The 22,170-nt window shown below is 38.5% G+C and overlaps 1 protein-coding gene and 1 long non-coding RNA gene across 2 annotated transcripts in view; one reads left to right on the top strand and one right to left on the bottom strand.

The window, feature by feature from the left end:
* The window catches only part of LOC148354286 (uncharacterized), a 51,822-nt gene that overhangs the window by 5,200 nt on the left and 24,452 nt on the right, over positions 1-22,170 (bottom strand). The window contains exon 3 of the long non-coding RNA XR_015852516.1: positions 18,919-19,039. This is a non-coding gene — a long non-coding RNA (uncharacterized LOC148354286). The remainder of the gene's footprint in view (positions 1-18,918; positions 19,040-22,170) is intronic.
* The window catches only part of LOC148354287 (cartilage acidic protein 1-like), a 75,630-nt gene that overhangs the window by 42,849 nt on the left and 10,611 nt on the right, over positions 1-22,170 (top strand). The window contains exons 6-11 of the mRNA XM_088351593.1: positions 730-864; positions 3,114-3,256; positions 14,082-14,218; positions 18,934-19,016; positions 20,178-20,278; positions 21,907-22,075. Of these exons, the coding sequence (XP_088207719.1) occupies positions 730-864; positions 3,114-3,256; positions 14,082-14,218; positions 18,934-19,016; positions 20,178-20,278; positions 21,907-22,075 (768 nt within the window). The remainder of the gene's footprint in view (positions 1-729; positions 865-3,113; positions 3,257-14,081; positions 14,219-18,933; positions 19,017-20,177; positions 20,279-21,906; positions 22,076-22,170) is intronic.

Below are 22,170 nucleotides of genomic sequence, written 5' to 3'. Positions count from 1 at the left end.
CTGACTCGGTCCTGTTTCCTGTTGGTATTTCCAGGCCGGTATTGTTCCCGTTTATTTTGTCCTGATTAATATCGGTTTCCAGTTTTATTTTCGTCTATTTTTGTCCTGTTTATTATTCTCTCCAGTTTTCGTTCCCGTCTAGTTTGTCCTGTTTAATTTCGATATCCCGTTTCAATATCAATCCTGTCTGTCCCGTCCTGTCTGGTATCGACCCCATCTGTCCGATATCTGCTCGGGCAATTGGTATCGATCTCGGCGGTCTCTGGCTTCCTGTCTTTCCACACCAGACCGCTGCCTAACGTGCATCACTCCCCATTTCCCGTAAAATAAAAGCTTGTGTGAGAAACATCACGCATTTGGGTCCTGATCCTGTTCAGGTTCTTGACAATATCTGTATTTTCATTACATCGCTGCTTTTTTGGGGGGGTTGATTCTCCGTACGTTTGTTCCGAAACATTTGTAATAGAAATATTTATATATATTTTTTTCTACTGATAATTTTAATTATCTAATAAAGGTGAAAACATTTTAGTGCCTAAACTCTTGCTCGTGGTGTGTTTATCATATTCATAAACTACTGCAAAGGGGTTAAAGTATTCAATGGCCATGACATGATCTAGCAAAAAGTATCGGATTGGTGTAGATCAATACTACCCTGTATTTACTTGGATAAGATCGGTTCAAACTTTTAAGTATCGCCAACCCCCTAGCTTGTGATTTATGTTGCAGGAGGCCGAGGCGTGGTCGTGGGGCCCATCGTGAGCCAGAGCTACTCTGACGTCTTTTGCGACAATGAGTACGGGCCCAATTTCCTTTTCCGGAACAACGGAGACGGAACTTTTACAGACGTGGCGCAGCAGGCTGGTAAGAACGGTTTCAACCTCCTGACAGATGTAGAGTAATAACTTGTCTGCTGGGATTTTTTTTCCCTTTAGATAAATAAATGAAAGTGTCAAACTCCCGACAATAAATCTTAGTCTATGGAAAACCCTAGTGCTATTAAAATGCTAATATTGTTACATGAACTGATAACTCTGAGATGTTGCTTTTAATATTGAAAAGTAATTTTTGGTGTGCTGTTAAGTGTGGATTGAATATATTCAACCACTTTACAATTACCTCACTTTGTCTGTGGTGTATATAGTTAAACCAGAACTGTGTGGTCGCTATGTGCTAACAAAACAGCAACACCAGTAAACAAAAAAATCTAAGAGATTACTGTATATACTCACATATAAGCGGCATGTAAAACTAGAAAATACAAGACTAAAATCACTGGGTAGGTTTATGAAACAGATTAAAAAAAAGTGTTGTGTAACTTGCTAACAAAACAGCAAGGTAAAAAAAAAATCCAGGAGATGACTGCATATACAGACGCTGCCCTACTTACGAACAAAATTCTGAACGATCGTTTGTAAGTTGAATTTGATCGTAAGTTGCTTCAGTGCTATATTTTGTACGTTTAGGGTTTATATTAGTATTTTTTGTTGTTTTGTACTAAAAATTAAACATTCCGTAAATAATATGCTCTATTAAGATAAATAAAATTGAGTTTAACTTACTTTTGGAAGATGCGCTTCAAAGTGCTCACATGAAATTCCATATAGGCGACAATAGATCTGTCACGGGACCGGACCAGATCGGAGGCAGGAGGCAGGAAGGGTGAACTCATTCGCGTTAACGATCAGTTACTTTTATTAAGGAAATAAAAGTAATCCAACACTCAGGGACAAAAACAAAAACAGGCTTACAGGCAAACAGGAACTCAGACTAGGAATACTCACAAAACAGGCTTTTACTCAGAACGGGCAAGTACGGGTTTCCTCAAGTCAAACAGAACAGAATAATGCAAAGTAATGCAATGAACCCGCAACCGGCAATCCCCAAAACCCGCCCTTAAGAAGCACACACGTAAATTAGAAAATCTGCTACAGCCGGTGCCAAGGGGGCGGGGCCAGCCGGTCGCCACGGCGACCATACTGGACATGACAAGATCCTCTATGAGCGGAAGATGGGGTATACATGTTAAGTCCACCTTAGCTTTGTCATAGGTAGGTGAGAAATGGCTCCCAGATTGTCTGAAATTTCCTGGCGCAGCCAGTCCTCAGAAATCTCAGTCTTTCCATCTGAATGACCGACAGCATGTCAGCCACCCACCTCAGAAATGAAGAAGAAATGGGTGACTTCCACTCTGCCAGAATCAATCTTTTGGCAACAGTCATTCCCAGCATCAGTGAGTGCTATATAGCTACAGGGAGGCCTTCTGTTGATCGTTAACAGCCGAAAAGGGCTGGATCCGCTTCCCGTTGTCAGGGTTTGTCATAGGCCCTGGCATACCAGTCAAATATTTTGGACCAGAATCCAGTCAGAGATGGGCAGGACCAAAAAAGCATGGGATAGCCTAATCGCAGACATTTTGCATCGGTCACACAGAGGAGAAACAGAAGGACAAAGACTGTGAAGCTTGGACTTTGAATAATGTAGACTGTGGACTAATTTCAACTGATGTCTGCTGTTAACCGAACAGGAATCTATTATTGCTAAATATTTGTCCCACATGAATTCATATATGTCACTACCTAGATCCTGTCCTGAAACCTCCCTAATCCTCTCGGTAGAAACACTAATTTGGTTATAAAACACAGACACCATCCAAGAGACAAGGTTTTTAGATCCAGGAGGGCTTTCCAAGTATTCAAGCTTTTTTGAGGGACACAAGGAATTTTCTTATTTGTAATGAGTTTTTATATTTTAATGGATCGTTTCGATAATTGTGGAGGACACTAAACATTTGCAAATGCTTCAGAAAATGTTATTCTAATAATTTTAACAATCAATTCAAAGCATTGATTAAAACAATAATTCCTGGCATTTAATGATTTGATGGTTTGTTGATTGATTAACTGCTGATTAATGAATTCATTGTTGCACATATGGATGTAACTTGCCACAGAGATATTCGAGTTCCAGTATCCTTGGCATAATCACTCCAACATTGTGCTCATTTGGGTGAAACAAATCCATTCTTCCTAGAACTGTTTGACCTCGGTTCTCCAAATACCGTTTAAATACACGATGGTATCACTTTATCCTACGTGTGCATGTGTGGTCAGGGGTGGAGGACCCCATGCAGCACGGCAGAGGCGTCGCCCTTGCAGACTTTAACCGTGACGGCAAGACGGACATCGTTTATGGCAACTGGAACGGACCTCATCGTCTTTACATGCAACTTAACAACCGCAAGCAAAGGTTCAAGGTGAGAGCACACCTTCTCAAGACCTTCTAAGACCATGATCATTCCTGTCAGTAGACGCCCGAGTTACAATGTCTCCACTTTACAAGGTCTTCATGTTACGATGTTGAATTAGATGTTTTGTGTGCCCCTCGTTACGGCATTTTCCCCACCATATGACATATCAACAACAGAACTTAAAACTTAGTATATTAAATAATAAACCGTTTACTGTACTTTTAAGCATGGGTGTAACCAGCCCGTTTCGGGTGGCGCTCAAGCCTCCCCGCATTAACCCAAGCTCCTTCAAAACTTATCTATCTACCCTGGTGATATCTCTCGAGAGGGGTGAACGACAGCAAGACAAACACATACACAAAAACAAAGAAAATAAAAAAGGGAAAACGTAGCAAAAAACACACCCAATTTTTTGGGGGGACAATGGCCAACCCAAATGCCCAAACACCCAAACAGGTAAAGCACCTCGGCACCCAAGTTAGTCATACAGGGTGACACAACACACTCTTCTGTTCAACAGCAGGGCCCGACAGCTTTCGCTGGTTTACCCCTGCCGCATCATACAGGTGCCCTGCCCATCCCTTAGAACACGTCTAAACATCCCACTATACTTTTACAACACCTCTCCACTCATTCCTATCATCAACACTTATAGTATTTTCCAAACTCTTTTCTTTAATCAAGGACAGAAAAGGCTTAAATACAATGAAACATGCTAGATACAATTTTTAAAGGCGCAGCGAATACAGAGATCCATCGGTTTTCCCAGTAGATGCGGACCAGAATTGCACGGGAAAAGTGAATCCGCGAAGTAGTGTTGCACTTTTTTTTTCTGTACGACCTTCTTTAGAGCGTACATGCCATCTTACTGAATGAGAAAAAAAGAGATAAAGAGAGAGGGAACAAATTGAATTAAATGAAATAAAGAGGAGGGGGGCCTAAATAACAGTGTGTGAGAGAGAGAGAGAGAGAGAGAGAGAGAGAGAGAGAGAGAGAAAGAGCAACAGAAAGAGCGAGAGAAAGAGCAACAGAGAGAGAGAGAGAGCAAGAGAAAAAGAAAACAAAGGCTTCGGCATGAATAAGGAGCGGGACAAAAACGCTTAGCGAGATCCAGAAGAACGCAGAGAAGGTGTCCGATCACAATACAGTATGAAAGACGCTATGACATGAATTGGCCCATCGGCATTGGAGATCTTTGTAGCAAAATCTGCCATCTATTCCAACACCCCCGCTCCCTCTGCATCCACCTACTAACTCCGCTGCACCAGCTCAAGTCACATAAATGTCATATGAATAAAATCTCATTTTTCCAATGCCAGTTTTCCTTTACATGTATATTCATAATGGTTTTCTAACGGTAACGTACATTAGTTATATGTAGTGTTTATTGAATTCTATCTATATTTTAAAAAGTTTTATTTGTAGTACAGTACTGAGTTTGTAGTACAGTACTATGTTTACACATTAGCATTATCATAGGTTTTTCTCCCCAGCTTTGTGGCAATTTCACCTCAAGACCGCCATCTCGGAACAGATTGATGTAGTATTCCGCATAAAAGAAACCTAATGTTTAGTAAAATACATTTAAACGAAATGAAACTTCCAAAATAAATTCTTTACGAGCATGTTGATATCTATATCATTAATTTAAGACGCTGACTCATTGTCTTGAAGTGATTAAGCCAGTCGTAGCAAATAATCGATCTGAGCTGCTGACGTGAGCTTTTGTTTTCCCGCCAGAATCAATGGTCAAGTGAACGCACCTTTTCAAGCCTGACAGAATGTAAATACTTGACCAATTCTCGTATTGACATCTCTTTAAGAGTGTGCGCGTTGACGCATGAGATAACGCTAGCTAAGATGAGCTCGACTGTGGTTGAAGGCGTCTCGCGTCCTTCATCAATGAGATTAATGTCAATGGCGATGTCTTTATGATGGGGGTCATAGAAGGTTTTTTTTGCAGGGGTCTCAATCTCATATTGGTTTTTTTTTTCCACGAGAAAATATCTGATAAAAACATTCCAAAAAGAAAAAAAAAACATTAAGAATGACTACAAAATAAATTAAGCAGTAATAAATGAATCCATATTTTGCGTGGGCTTAACATGCATAGATAGAGATAGATAGATAGATACTTTATTCATCCCCAAAGGGAAATTCACATTTCCAGCAGCATCCCTGAGCTGAGAACAATACAATAATAAAGCAAAAATAATACAATATACAAATACCCAGTGTGACGTGCAAATGCCCACTGTAGCGTGTTATATAGAATAACTAAATAGTGCTACACAGAATACATATTGCAATAAGATTCGGTAATATGAAATGTAGGTGGTGTGGTTTACTGTGGGCTTTTACTCTGCCGGGTAGAGTTAAAGAGCCTCATGGCATGAGGAAGAAAAGATCTCTTCAGTCTGTCCGTAGTACAAGACAGTGACAGCAGTCTGTCGCTGAAACTGCTCTTGGAACAGTGTGTTATATTTGATCACTGGATTAGGGTTGCAACAACAAATCGATTTAATTGATTAAAATCGATTATTGAAAGCATTGGTAATGGATTTCATCACCACGTGATTTATGCGACACGCAGCACTTCAATTGAATGCAAATAAGAGTGTTTTATTGTGACTTTAAGGGGACATGCTTGTTGTAGCACTTTGTTCAGGCAAAGGGTATCTCAAAACTGTTTTTTTTTTATAAAAGTATATTACATATCTGCAGCCGTACAACATACATATGTATTATGTATTGTTTTATATTATAGAATATTATGTTGTTCCGTGCACTAATCTGTTGGTTATATCTGTCCAAAACTGTCCAAAAAAGAGGAGGAAATTAAAAATGTATTTTCCTTTTAAATACAATTAATTGATTAAAATTTTTACTGCAAGTGTCTACTTACAGTAGGTAATCTGAGTTAGAATAAACAGAAATTGAAGGTTTGTATTCTCGCCTGATTTTTATGCAAATAAATGCCTGCAGATGAGTTTAGCATGAGCATCTTAGCTGGAAAACAGGTGAAACAGTAGCTTAAAGCCTTACCTGGAACCTTTGTCAAATCTGATCACAACCTGAAAAACTAAACATTGTTTTTACACATTTTTCTAAGTGTGGGTTTAGACGTTTCCAAAATTGGCAATTTGAACACGACTAGTTTAACAAAATAGACATTTTAAAATAGTTGTAAATATTTGACTTATCTTTCCAGAAGTCAATCAATGATTGTGCAAACTGATTTGCAACGTGCACGTTCATTTTGGGCTCAGTTTTGAATACACCCCCGGAAAATGGTATACATTTATGTTGGGAATTTAATTGGCTAATCAATGTGTCAATCAGGGCAGCACAGCGGTGCAGTGGTTAGCGCGTGTGCGGCACAGTTCTGAGGTCATGAGATCAAACCTCCTGTGTGGAGTTTGCATGTTCTCCCCGTGCTTGCGTGGGTTTCCTCCGGGCGCTCCGGTTTCCTCCCACATTCCAATAACATGCAGGTTAGGTTAATTGGCCGGTCCAAATTGTCCCTAGGTGTGAATGAGCGAGCAAGTTGTCTGTCCCTGTGTGCCCTGCGACTGGCTGGCAACCAGTTCAGTTTGTTGTTGTCTACTGTTTACTGTCTACTGTTTACTGTTTACTGTTTACAACGGGCTACTACCGTCTGTCATGGTGTCGTCACGTGGTTAGGTCAGTTGTTTGTAAGGTGTCAATTAGGAAAAAAATACGAGTCTGTTTATTTCTAAAGGGGAGTTTTGGAGTGAAACAAATTGATTACTTTAAGGAACCTCCAACAAAGCAGATGTATCGACATACTCGTGTACACGAATGACAATAAAGTACATCTGAATCTGAATCTAAATCTGAATATATTTTAGGTGGATTTTTTTTAAATCTGTCGGCATCATCGTGTTTTGGAGTAAATATTTTACATGATTGGATTTTCTGGATTGTCCTGGATGTGACGAAGCCATTTTTGCCGAAATTAATTTCCGCACTATAAGGCGCACCGGGTTATAGGGCGCACCGCCAAAAAATAGTTTTTGGTCCTATATTTTCCATACATAAGGCGCACCGGATTATAAGGCGCTACAATGGGAACGTTGACAAAACAGTCAAATAGTTCCGTCAAACTTATTATCCCCTTAACATTCCGAAAGCTTGCAAAGAAGCAAATGCGTGTCGTAGACACGTGCGGATGCGGTGTCCGTACGATGTCACCAAACAAACATTTCTTAGTTTCCATTTTATTTTTTGCTGGCAACATTATGGACAGCAAAGTAAGAATTTTATGGTGCAGGGAAACGGGGTTCTTTACTGTGCATATGACAATAAACACTTTGAATTGAGTTTAGTTTAAAAATAGTCTCATCACAGAAACATCAAGATCGTTCTAAAACAAGATACCGGGAAAATATAAATCCGCATAGCTCACCTAAGTTCTCTTGCAGTCATCACGTTCAATGATACGTAACCATGGTCTTCTTACAACCGTGAGTGTAGTAAATACAGGAGAGTAAAATATTTACAAATACAGAATATTAAAAAATGCCGTAGTGCAACCCAACCAACGTGTGATTCACATTCATCTTTTTCGGCCAATTTCAGGCTTTGTTTCGCCACTTTAGCCTATGCGAGCCTGTAAATGATAAAAAGGATCTGCCCCCTTTACCTCCGAATAAGTTTAGCCAATAGTGACTGATTCAAATGATGATTGACACATTGGTTAGGAAATGAAACGCCGGTATATAAATCCCAGCATACACCGTGGACGACTTCGCCTTCGGGGGGAAATCTAGTCGGCGGCTGCTTGCTTTAGTTGCACGACTTTGCGACTTAATATTGATCCATATATAAGGCGCACTGTATTATAAGGCGCATGGTCAGCTTTTGAAAAAAAAAAAAGGCTTTTAGGTGCGCCTTATAGTACGGAAAATACGGTAATTAGAAGGCAGCCAGGGGAAGTAAATGGTGAGTTACGCATTATTTTTAATTTTGGGGTCTCTTGTTTTAAACTGATCCTGATTGTGTGACTGGTGACATCGTATAAACAAGTATTTGTTTGTCAAAAGTCAGGCGGCTCGCTGGCAGACTGTCGGAAGATTAGGGGATGAAAAAAATGGCGATAAAGATAAAAACCGACTCAAATTGAGTTTTGAGTTGAGTCAATTATTACAATTTGACTATTATATTCCTTATTTTGATTTGGATTAAAAATATTTGATTTCTTTGGCGGGTATATTGTGAGCATTCAATTACATTTATTTTAAATACTATTCTGCTCTCGAATATCCATTTTTTGGAGGCGGGTAGATAATTTTTTACATAGCTCGCATGCTGGAAAAATGTGGGGACCCCTCAAATAAACACTCACCAGACAAGAGAAACTGGATAAATTGTGTTTTTTATTTCTATTTTTCATTTTATTTTTTAATTTTTTATTTGGGACAAAGCTTGCGGATGCCCCCGAAATTCGTAATAAGTCCCTGACCTTTGGCTTGCGTAATGAAGCTATTGTATCACTCCACTAAAAGGCTAATTAAATTGGGCTGAAACAGCAGCTTGCCACTGCAGTGTAATGTGCAGATTAGACCTGTTTGGGCCTTAATTAAAATCTATTACTGCGCTTTTCTTCGCAATCGTTGTAACACGCAATCACGCACACTCAAAATGGTATTCCTGAATTCAAATATCAGACAAAAATAACCTGACTAAATTTGAAACTTTTGTTTCTGTTTAATTGGAAGTCATATCAAATGCTTTCCTAACAATGATATGTTGTGTGAACCTCTACTAGTTTAATACAGCACTTTGTAAATATAGATTAAATAATCAATATATTTTGATACAGGTTCGTTCCTTCCATTGTTTGTTTGTGGAATTTTTTATTCAAGCACAGCACAAAAAAACAACATCAACCACTAATTTAAAAAAAAAGAAACATATTTACATATTTGCACAAAAAAACTGTTGTACAATACAATATTTAGCTTGTTAAACCAGGACCCTTACAAACTTACAAATATATAACTTACAGCCCTTTTTTGTGTGCAAATATCCTGTTTTCTGTTTGTTTGTTTGTTTGTTTTTTTGTTTATGGTGAGCTGCGTCATTTGAGGTGTCCTTAAAAAATGTAAGTAGAATATTTTCTCAATTAAGGATGTGTTGACAATGTCTAACTGAGTTAAAATAGCTCTTATAATACATATAAGGAGCAAAACAGGAGGTTTGACAGTATGTATCTTATTTACAAGGTATTCAGAATATTTCAAATTTGTGCCCGCAAATTGAGTCCCTAATTAATACATCTGAATTGAACAGCAGTGAAAGTCATCTATGAAAAAACGCTACACTTCTCTCTCCGTAATCTGTATAATCAATGCCAGGTTGCCGGAATTACCTTTTATTCACGAGGAACAATGACAAGCGAATGTCATGATTACTCATGGCACTCACCTGCACCCGCTCGTTGGGCACTGTTGCTTGTTGCCTGATTAATTCCCATCCTATTTATACCCAGTGCACCAGTCACTCCCTGTCAGTCCGTCAGCGAACCTTTGCATATGCAAGGCAAGCACTTTGTCTCTGGCTCCCATTGGTCCTGTTTACACCCATTTACCACTCGTCTGTTCCCGATTCCCCGCTTGGCTCTGGCCACGACCCGTTTTTGACCACCGACCACGCTCTGATCTCCCGCTCCGACTATCGACACGTTTTGAACGTTTGACCACGCTACGATCTCCCGCTCTGGGGGATCCACTTCCGCATTCCGATCACGCTCCGATCCAGTGAGCGGTTTGCTTCCCTCGTCCAGCGAGCACCGGATCGCTGGCATTTGTTTTTCTCTATACAGTGGAACCTTGGTTTTCGAACGCCTCTCAGTTCGAACAAATCGGTGTTCGACCAAAAATGTCGAGAAATTCTTGCTTCGCTGTTCGGTCAAAAATTCGGAGTTTGAATGCCGGTAATGCGTGAGTGCGTACGCTAGAGTACGATGCTGAGCGGCGTACGGGTGTAGATCGTGTAAATCGCCCCCACCCCTGGTGACCAACTGCGCACTCGCCTCTTTTTGCTTTCGCTTTTAATATCGGTGAACGGAATGTTTTAGCCCCTAACTATGCTTCCGAAGAAGGTCGGTGCAAGCAGGACAGGTGAAAAAAGAAAAGTTGTTTGTACAACTATTGCCTTTAAGAAAGACATAATAGATAAATATGAAAGAGGTGTGCGAGTTTCCGATCTTGCTAGGGGGAATACAGCATGCGCCTTCTGCTGACCACCACAAAGGTAAGAAATCCTATTCATGATTATTTTCTTTATCTTTTTTTTTTTTACACATTCGTGTTAGCGTAATCTTTCGTACGGAAGATTACGATAACGCGAACGTACGATTAGCCTGGGTTAGCTTTATGATTCGAGGTACACATTCAGGGTGTTGGAACTGAGCCCAAAATTCAGGGTGTTGGAACAGAGCCCCCTTTCCAATAAAGCGCTAGCCACTTGTGGTGCTAAATGACTTGTAAACGACCTGATTTTTTTATTTTTACACGTTCATGTTAGCGTAATCTTTTGTACGGAAGATTACAATAAGCCTGGGTTAGCTTCATGTTTACGTTAAACATTCATGGTAAACATTCAGGGTGTTGGAACGGATTAAAGCATTTTACATTATTTTTAATGGGAAAAATGATTTCGGTGATTGAACAAATCGGTTCTCGAACAGGGTTCTGGAACGGATTATGGTCGAGAACCGAGGTTCCACTGTATCTTAATAAATTTGTGAGTAAACACTACGCATCTGGGTCCTCCTCCTGTTCTGGTTCTGGCAGCGAATGCAATTTGGTCCATTACTCCAGCAACTTTCAATGACAAAAGAAGGCAGAGAGACGAATATGTTTGACGCAGCCCTTAGTCTTGTTTTTTTTTGCGCAATTGTAAATATGAGCTAGTTACCATCTTGAAAGGTCACATGATCTGAAAACAAGTGACCTAGGGAAATTAGGGCGGAGAGGAAAACGGTGCAGCCCAAAACGTCACTCTCCCCCCCAACACCCCTCCTGTTCCCAATTACTCCTACCTAATGACTTTCCCCCAAACCGCTGTTCAAAAGATAAGATGAAAGCATTTAAGTGAGGTGGAAAATCACATAAAGGCTCTTTGAACGTACTTTATAAAGAAAATATTCAATTTTAACTTTTTTTAAGGACACCTTAAACGATGCACTCCATCTTTAAGCCTGTCGCCTAAAATCAGGTGAAACAAAATTGAGTTTCATTCTTAAATTTGCGCTCTGTCGTCCAGAATTTACAGTAATAATATTCATAATATAATGCGAAAATTCTGCGATTTACAAAAAAATAATACCTAAAATTATGAAGTCAACTGGGCAATAACTTTAACACTAAATAAATATAACAATTCAATATATTTTGAATTGTATAGGTTCATATATTTGTTGGCGATAGGAATGAGTGGAGAGGTATTGTAAAAGGATAGTGGGATGTTTGGTCGCGTTCTAAGGGATGGGCAGGGTACCTGTATGATGCGGCAGGGGTAAACCAGTGAAAGGTGTCGGGCCCTGCTGTTGAGCAAAAATGTGTGTTGTGTCACCCTGACCCGAGTAACATGGCTGCTTTCTCGTGTCCCGTTTCAGCTCGAAGGACGAAAGCATGATCACCCTAGGTGCCGAGGTGCCTAACTTGTTTGGGTGTTTGGGAATTTGGGTTGGCCATTGTGTGGGTTGTTTTTGCTATTTTTTTCCCTTTTTATTTTGTTATTGTATGTGTTTGTCTTGCTGTCGGTTACCCCTTTTGAGGGATATGACCAAGATAGATAGATAGATAGATAGATAGATAGATAGATAGATAGATAGATAGATAGATAGATAGATAGATAGATAGATAGATAGATAGATAGATAGATAGATAGATAGATAGATAGATAGATAGATAGATAGATAGATAGATAGATAGATAGATAGATAGATAGATAGATAGATAGATAGATAGATAGATAGATAGATAGATAGATAGATAGATAGATAGATAGATAGATAGATAGATAGATAGATAGATAGATAGATAGATAGATAGATAGATAGATAGATAGATAGATAGATAGATAGATAGATAGATAGATAGATAGATAGATAGATAGATAGATAGATAGATAGATAGATAGATAGATAGATAGATAGATAGATAGATAGATAGATAGATAGATAGATAGATAGATAGATAGATAGATAGATAGATAGATAGATAGATAGATAGATAGATAGATAGATAGATAGATAGATAGATAGATAGATAGATAGATAGATAGATAGATAGATAGATAGATAGATAGATAGATAGATAGATAGATAGATAGATAGATAGATAGATAGATAGATAGATAGATAGATAGATAGATAGATAGATAGATAGATAGATAGATAGATAGATAGATAGATAGATAGATAGATAGATAGATAGATAGATAGATAGATAGATAGATAGATAGATAGATAGATAGATAGATAGATAGATAGATAGATAGATAGATAGATAGATAGATAGATAGATAGATAGATAGATAGATAGATAGATAGATAGATAGATAGATAGATAGATAGATAGATAGATAGATAGATAGATAGATAGATAGATAGATAGATAGATAGATAGATAGATAGATAGATAGATAGATAGATAGATAGATAGATAGATAGATAGATAGATAGATAGATAGATAGATAGATAGATAGATAGATAGATAGATAGATAGATAGATAGATAGATAGATAGATAGATAGATAGATAGATAGATAGATAGATAGATAGATAGATAGATAGATAGATAGATAGATAGATAGATAGATAGATAGATAGATAGATAGATAGATAGATAGATAGATAGATAGATAGATAGATAGATAGATAGATAGATAGATAGATAGATAGATAGATAGATAGATAGATAGATAGATAGATAGATAGATAGATAGATAGATAGATAGATAGATAGATAGATAGATAGATAGATAGATAGATAGATATTTTCATTATGACAGGTAGGGCACACCCTGACCTGACTTCCATGACTGCACATCACTGCTGAGTAGGGATTTTGAGTTAATCCCTTAAAATTGGAATGGAACAAGAACAAATAATTCCCTTGCATTAACAGTAAATGAACTGGTTAAAATGTGTGGACTGTATACATACGTTTACCATATACACACGGCTTCCCTGTAAATCTTTTCCTGCGGCACAGTAGAGATAGTAAACTAGGTCTTTATCATCCATCATCCGTCTACCTGGATGCCCAACTCCCCCCACTCACCCCCCACTTCATGGCCTCCGTCGGCCATTGCCTTTCCTTCACCTTAAAAAGCAAGAAGGTCAACCCCCCCGGCAGCTTTATGAGCCTTATAATTAAAACACGGTGTAAATACTGGAGGTAGTGAAGGGCTGCTCTATAATTCTTACCCGACTTATCAGTGCATCAGTGAAGCGGGAAGACGTCTGTTACTTTCCCGTCCAAAAATCACTGATGAGATTTTCGGGTTATTTAATTTTTTTTTCCTAAAGAGAAACGCTTTAATTCTCCTTGCACAACCTGTCTGATTTGAAATAATATTTTCAGAGAAGGAGTAATCATTTGACAGTTTAGTGTTTGAGTCAAGGCCCAGAGCTGGATTATTTACGTCGTCTGCCAGGGAGAATGACCTTGCGGGCTCAAGGATTTGGAATGATCTTACTGCGCAGTTCCTTTACAAAGAGTTGATTTTAATAGAACAACAAATACTTGAACAAAAGCTGTCCATTGGTCATTTTTTTCATTTCCTGTTTTCCAGGATATAGCCTCGCAGAAGTTTTCCATGCCGTCCCCGGTCCGGACGGTTATTGCTGCCGACTTTGACAACGACAATGAACTGGAAGTGTTTTTCAACAATATCGCCTACAGGGGACCTTCAGCCAACAGACTGTTCAGGTAAACGCTTGGTGGGGCAACTGCCACGCTCCTGAGAATATTTACAGTATAATGTATTTAATATTACAAAAAATTGGATTTACGAATCTAAATCCATCTATCTGATCTAGATCTATTTAATCTAAATCTATCTATCTGATCTAGATCTATTTAATCTAAATATATCTATCGAATCAAATCCTAACATTTTTATGAATCCTGATTTGTGTCTGAGTGTGTTTGTGACTTATAGGATCCAAAATGGCTGAAATGATTTTCATAACTTTTACACTGTTGTAGTGTAGGCTTACACAAGTTCTTTACAGAGGTTTTTATGTCAAGGCAACCCTGATAAAAACAATAATCTTATGCTTTCGTATGTGGTCTGCTTTTGTGCTGTTTCTAAAGCCCCCTGCAGCCAAATTGGGTACTGCAGCTCCAGACCACTGACCACTCCAAGCAGCCAAATCCAATTTTCTATTGGCCAGGCCATTTTGCTTGTGCTTAGTAAGAGACTGTAGTAAAAGTAACATATGTGACTTGACTCTAATAAAAAGTAGAGACTTGGAAACATACGAAGGTAATCTCTAAGTAAAAAAGTTTAAAAGAAAATGATTGTAAGTACAAAAAGTATATGCCAAGTTTGATCTACCAGCCCACAAAATTGTTCCCTACTAATAACTCAATAGTTTAGCATTGTCTCAACATTTTGCCAAAAATGCATAGTTGCATTGAAAAAAATATTTTCTGTTCCACTGGCAGCTATATTTATTTGATTTTCTCATTTTACTGTATCTGAAGCTTGCTATATTAAGATAATTGCGCCTAAATTTAGGGCCGTGTCCCCTCAAAAAATATTAGTACTCCTAATAAATATTACACAACAAAACCCACCCAACACACTAATATTTAGATTTAAATCATTTTGAAATATATATTTTTTAACATTTTTATTAATTCAAATTAAACTCCTGAATTTGTACCCATAATTTAACAATGTAGCAAACTCTCAAATTTGGATTTTTAGAACGATATTTTAATGAAATTCGATTTGTGGCCCAGTCCTACACAACTAACAGAACAGAATTATATTTATTGTAATTGATAGCAACATAGTGTACATTGTTTACAAGGAGATTAGTTGTGTCGCTCCGGGATAAACATGTAATAAAATATCTACTAGGAAAAATAAGATGCAGAACAATATTTATCTGATATTTTCAAATCATTTTGATCATTTAGTATGTTTTCTTAAGGACTCAAAATAATTTGAATACATGATAAAATTAGCATATTTATAATGACCAAACTTATCTCTCACTGGACCTTGAAAAGGATATTTGAAAGGATGATTCTGTCTCAATTTTCAAATTTTACAGACTGTAAACTAACAAAAAGATGATCTTAAGTTAGTTAGTGTTCACTAAAGCCCCCAGACGAGTTGTGCTCTGAGCATTTACCCATTATTGGTATAACTTACAAATGAAAACGGGAATCTTAATTTCTTGACATATCTCAGATTTAAGGCCTTTTAAGTTAAGTCAAGTCATGTTTATTTGTATAGCCCTTTATCACAAGGAGTCTCAAAGGGCTACACAGACCACAGTTTATTGCAAACTACAGATTATTATTACACCATCCCCTGATCTAAAACCTACATGAGGGCAGGGAAAAACTCAAAAACCTTAGCATGAGGGAAATGAAGAAATCCTGAGAAGGGACCGCACATGAGGTAACCCCTTCCCCAGATGACCAGGGTGCAACGGATGTTGCAATAACAAATAATACACAGATCTTGTCAACGTGAAATATAGGCCATTCATAAGCTATAGAATAGAAGTGTGTTTTAAGCCTAGATTTAAACAGTTTCACCGAGGTTGCAAAGTGAATCTCAGAGGGCAAAGCATTCCACAGCACCGGGGCCCGAATGGAGAACGCTCTCGAACCTGCGGAGCTCTTCTTGGCTCTTTGGATCACCAGTAGACCAATAGATTTTTTCTTGCAAAGAAGCAAGCTAGTACAATGCAAATAGCCAAAATACATACAAATATTATCACTGAAATTTAAGACTGTTATATTGCAGCAATTAAAAACAGACCATCATGTATAGACGCTCCCCTACTTATGACCATTCGACTCACAAAAAACGGCAGATCCGAACAATTTTTTCGGGATGTCAAAAAATATCCGGACATTGCTGTAAGTTAGATTTTGTATTGTGTGCACCTTTTTCCGAGTACAGGACATTACTGTAGTGCTTCTTTCTGTTGCCACTGGCGTGTGGTGGCGCTGTAAGAGGTCACCCAGCATCCACCCCGAAGAAGAAATCAGCTTCCTCTTCCTAGTTTGTGTGTAAACATACTATACTGTATCTCAAGCATGCTAAGAAATTTGACATTTTTATTGTTTAATATCTCATGCATCAGTTCAATATGGTTGGTGTATAGTGTAAAGAAGAGGCGAGCCGTTTCTTATGAAACGAAAGTGAAATAAGAAAGCTTGATGTGGTTGAGAAAATGGTTGGATCGCTTTTTTTTGTCCACTCTCTACCACGGAGGAGGACCTCTTGAAGCCCATCTTCCAAAAGTAAAATTAACTCAATTTTATATATCTTTATAGAGCATATTATTTTATGAAATGTTTATTTTTTAGTGCAAAACAATACAGTTTACTTATACAAGCCTTAAACATACTAATATAACCCTTAAACATACATTCCATACAAAACATAGCACTGAATCAACTTCCGAACAAATTCAACTTATCGTCCGGAACCTATATCCTTCGTAAGCAGGGTAGCGTCTGGAGCATCTTTGCAAAACTGTTTTGTTATTGTTATGCATTTTGCAGATGTACCTAATATTAAGGCCAATAGCGATGCTTAATATGTTTGAATTTGTAGCCAAGTATTCTTATCTGTCACCCTACCTGCTGCACACATGGCCGACTCCTTCATTAAATACATTTCGAGTTTGGGCTGGCTCGCTAGATAATATTAATGAACTCAGCCCTCTAAACACAATCTTAAGATGCATATCGACTTTGCTAAAAGCTGACTTTCCAGCAGCGTGATCCAGAGCAGCTTGAAAGAAACATCTGATGAATGTTGCCATTAGCGGATGAATCCAAACATGTGGGATATCAATAATCAGTTTAAGCCCCGGTAGTTTTCTGGATCAAAAACAGACCTGATTGCCAGGTCACTGAGGGGAGGATTTGTCTTTTGGGATGCGGTGAAAGTCCGACGAGGGTCAGCGCTCAGCTTGGCTCTGTCGTTTGTTATGAAGATGAAGCAACCCATTTAACTCTGCTCTCACGCCGTGAAAAAACAAGCTCGCTGTCGTCCGGGCTGATTAATAAATGATGTGACCATCGATTTAAGACGTGATTGATACCATTGTACCATGGTATATGGAAAAAAAAACCTACTACTTGCGTACTAAAATGGAAAAATATAGTATGGCTCTGCTTGCAAATTGATTCTACCATGCCTGTCAACGTATACATTTTCTTGTATTTTCAGTTTTTCTGATTATATATTCGTTATTTATCCGTTTTTTGGCTGTGGTTAATGGTTGTGGTACATTAGCTAATCTGATCCCCAATGAGGCATTTATTTGGTGGGTAAAATAAACTTGTTTTCACAAAGTACATACCAACACTACAGCTGTGCAAGGAGTACAATCAGGAAGCAGCGAGTACCAGTCACAAAGCCGCAGAGCGTGCGCCAAATGACTTATCTACAGCCCCTGGTATTCTCCCATCTGAGTATTACCCAGAAATGACACTGCTGAGCTCCCGAGATTGGGCATTGTCAGGGTGGTCTATCCAGAAACAGTTGGTAAATATTTTGTTAATATAATTTATATTCATCTTATCATTGTATTTGTTCTGTTTAATTACTATGAACATGTGCAGTTGAATTGTTTTTAGTGATCAGGAACATGTTTTTAACGCTATTTAGGGTTGTTTTAAAATATTTTGCATTTTGGGAACGGGCCAGCTAGTTTTTAACTATTTTATATAGAAATATTTGCTCATTTTACAAGTAGTTCGCGCAGTGAGCACGATCCTGGAACAAATTAAGCTCTTATGTAGAGGTACATGTTGTTGTATGTTTTTTATATTCTGGAGATGGATTTTTTTACCTGCGTAACTGTATAGTGTGGGATAAAATATACTGCTTTTTAATATCAAAAGGTTGGCATTTATGAAGTTATCTTTTTTTAAAATTCTTTAGTCTGTCTTTCTCTGAGTAAATAGGTGCCGCATTGTGTTTGTATGATTTATTATCGCTTAATAAAGGCAGCATGGCGGCGCAGTGGTTGGCGCGTGTGCGGCACAGTTCTGAGGTCATGGGTTCAAATCCAGCTACCAACCTTCCTGTGCGGAGTTTGCATGTTCTCCCCGTGCTTGCGTGGGTTTCCTCCGGGCACTCTGGTTTCCTCCCACATTCCAAAAACATGCATGTCAGGTTAATTGGCCGGTCAAAATTGTCCCTTGGTGGGAATGAGCGAGCAAATTGTCTGTCCCTGGCAACCAGTTCAGGGTGTCCCCAGCCCACTGTCCAAAGATGGCTGGGATGGGCTCCAGCACCCCCGCGACCCTACTGAGGATAAGCGGTGCGGATAATGGATGAATGGATTATCGCCTCATAAAGGCAATTGCAATCATTAATAAGGGTAACAATTGGCTTAGGTTGACAGGCATGATCTACTTACTTTTCTCTTTCTCAGGGTGAGCAGGAGAGAACACGCAGACCCCCAGATAGAAGAACTCAATATCGGCGAGGCATCCGAGCCTGAGGGACGAGGAACTGGTGAGCGGGGAACAAAAACCGTCCTGCAACAAAAAAAAAATCATCATTGAGTTCAAATGAAGCTTGAATGTTTATTAAAGAGCTGCTGTTCTTTAATTTTCCGCTAGATGGCATTAAAACTCTATTAGGGATCTTCCTTATTGTCGACTGCTATTAACAGGGATGTGATTTGACCAAAGTGAAATTATCTGAAAATTAGCGGCGGGGGGGGGGGTGATTGCTAGCTGGGGGGGGGGGGGGGAAACCAGGTAGGACCAGGGCAGTAAAAAGTACAATAAGTATAGGCCCTACAGTAAAGTGTTGGTGTAATGTACACATGAAAATCTATTATTGTAATTGTTAAATATTTATGGCCATTTTTATTACGTTATAATATTTTCGAAAAAAATGGGAAAACTGTCAAATAAATTTGAAAAGTTTACCACCTACCTCAAAATTCACGACTCTATCAGCAACTGGTACAGGTTGTTGGGGTGGATCACGTCTCTTTATTACCGCTTCCGATTGTGATGTCAATAAGGGATGGAGGCCGTAAAGTTTTGGAGTTTTCGTTTGGGCACCGAAACTTCCAGCGATGGAATAATTTGTCGTTCTTGACTGGAGTTCTTTCACGTGTTTTTTGCTCTTTGCGTGACTTTCAAGAGCTTTGAAACCTCTCCCACCATAGTCGATGGTATCATGACACCAAATGCAAAGTGCTTTCCCGGCACGATCGATCTTCCGAATAAAGTCATTGAACAAATTCGTCACAGTCTTCTTTCCAACATTCGTAGATAATTCCTTCTCCAACCAGTCCCATCGAAACTTGTTTTTTACAATCTTATCAATTTCTTTAGCTCGCGGAGCATCTTTGCGTTCGATCACGGACATCTTTCTTTAAACACCCGGCAAAAACGTGTGAGAAATGAACAATGGCACACTCCTATAACAAGCGCGTTTATTGGTCAACACGAGACTTCAACCAATCGCAAGTACGTTTCATTTCAGTTACGGAAACACTCAAATGGCATGCTGTCGAGACGAAATCGTTTTTTTTTACCAATTAAAACACCGGAAATTTTAAAATTTTATTTTTGGAGATAAAAAAAGCGGAATTCCGCGAATTAGCGGAAAAATCACATCCCTGTATTAAGGGCTGACGTTCTGCTGATGTTTCTCCAGGCGCTGTAGCCACAGACTTGGATGGAGACGGGCGTCTGGAGCTGCTGGTGTCTCATGGAGAAAGTGCAGCGCAACCACTTTCTATTTATAGAGTTAACTTGGTAAGTGTTAACACTCAATGATGAATTCAATTAATTTTTATGTATTTAAGTATGATTATAATGCAGATAGAGCCTACTTACTAGTCTTTTTTGGTCTCACTTTTGGGTGAGAAGTTACCCAATTCGTGTTACTTTTAACATAACAGTTTCAAGAAAACTATTTTTGTGGTCAGATATGAACAGAAGCCAATTCAAAAGTTTAAATCCGGGGTCTCAAAAATGGTGCTCCTGGGCACCAGTGTCCCCTCTGAAGACAGCTGACGTGCCTGCGGAACAATGTTCCCTCTAATTTTCCTTACGGGTCTGAGCGTTCTCACAAAGTCGGTGAGCAATGCTTGAAACAACAGTGAGCAACAGCAATCCCAAGTGTGGCAACTAATCCATTATCAAACTTATCCAAAACTTGACATCAAGTTACATTTTGCTGAATTTCCGGCAATACAAAATTATTTTTCTCTTTTGAATGAATTGACTCTTTTGCAAAGGTTGTACGGCCTACAAACGTCGTTTGTTCTTACAATTCTTTCACAAGATATCCATTTATTTTTATTTCCTGATATATTTTGTCGCATAATATTAACATTTTTGGGGGCTAAATTTAGTCGGCTTTAAGATACATAACTGTACTTAATCACATTTTTTAGAGGAAGTACAATGTTGGCAACAAGATTCACTTGATATAATTGGAAATTATTTGAATGCAACACAAACTTTTTCTTCTTTTTTCGGTGTTTTTTTTTCTACTTTTTTTTTTGAATTCCTTTAAAAAAAAATCTCATTGTGTTCATTTTTTCCGAGCTGTTACTTTTTTCTTTTTGTTCTCTATTTACTTTTTTCCTACGTTTCTTTCTTTTCTTTTTTCTGGCTTTTTTCTAAATTTTTCCTTCTTTTTTTTGCTCTTCCTTTTGTTTCTTTTTTTCTCAGCTTTTCAATACTTTTTCATTTTGGTATTTTTTTCTTTTTTGTTCTACTCCCCCCTTCCTTTAAGTCATTTTGTGCATAATTTTACTTATGATTTGGTCATGCTGAGATTAAAGAAGCAAAAACAACCTGAAGAGCCGTTTGGGACCCGAAAGAGCCGATTCCTTTTTAGTGAGCCAAGCCGAAGAAGACGGTTCTGGACACTACTAACTTTACTCAACTTCGTTCGACTTCAAAATACCGCATTTAGGACACAACGTCAGGGGAACCCGTGTATTTTTACCTTCATGTACTGTAACTTTGACTTAAGTCGCTTCTTAATAAGTACATTTGAGCCCTCATTTTTGTGCGCTGACTAGATTTTCTTGTGCGCTGAGAATGTGCGAGCAGTGCAAAATTGGGCACGCGCGCAGCTTAGAGGGAACACTGCTGCGGAACCATTCTGAAAATAGCATTGTTATTTTTTTAGTAATTTTTTTTTTGTGGTTGACTGAGATCATTTAACCCTACTTCCAATAATCAACCTTATGATAACATAGTAACGACATAGTAATAACATAAGTTGTTTTAGAAACGCATATCTAACTGGGTGGCCTTTACGCTAAATAGTAACAATTAGTAGCTTTCGTCTTAAAAAAAGTTGAAAAACCCCTGGTTTACGCTAAGAATTAAATGATAATGGACCGAATGTATTCTTTTCTTCCGAGGGAACTACAAACTCATGGCTGCGAGTGATTCCCCGGACCAAGTTCGGAGCATTTGCCCGAGGAGCCAAAGTTGTGGTGTATACAAGGAGGAGTGGACCACATACACGAATTATCGATGGTGGTTCGGGCTACCTCTGTGAGATGGAGCCTGTTGCACACTTCGGCCTTGGTAAGACGAAAAATCAAGATCTCCTTTCAAGTTGTGGTTTTGCCAAGCGCTATGCAACCAAGAAAAAAATCACCGTACCTCAACACTGTCTGATT

The sequence above is a fragment of the Urocampus carinirostris genome, chromosome 13 (genome assembly GCF_059441175.1).
Source record: "Urocampus carinirostris isolate Australia breed hairy pipefish chromosome 13, RoL_Ucar_1.0, whole genome shotgun sequence".
NCBI classification, from domain to species: domain Eukaryota; kingdom Metazoa; phylum Chordata; class Actinopteri; order Syngnathiformes; family Syngnathidae; genus Urocampus; species Urocampus carinirostris.
The sequence above is the reverse complement of the archived record's forward strand: the minus strand, read 5'-3'. Positions and strand labels throughout refer to the sequence as shown.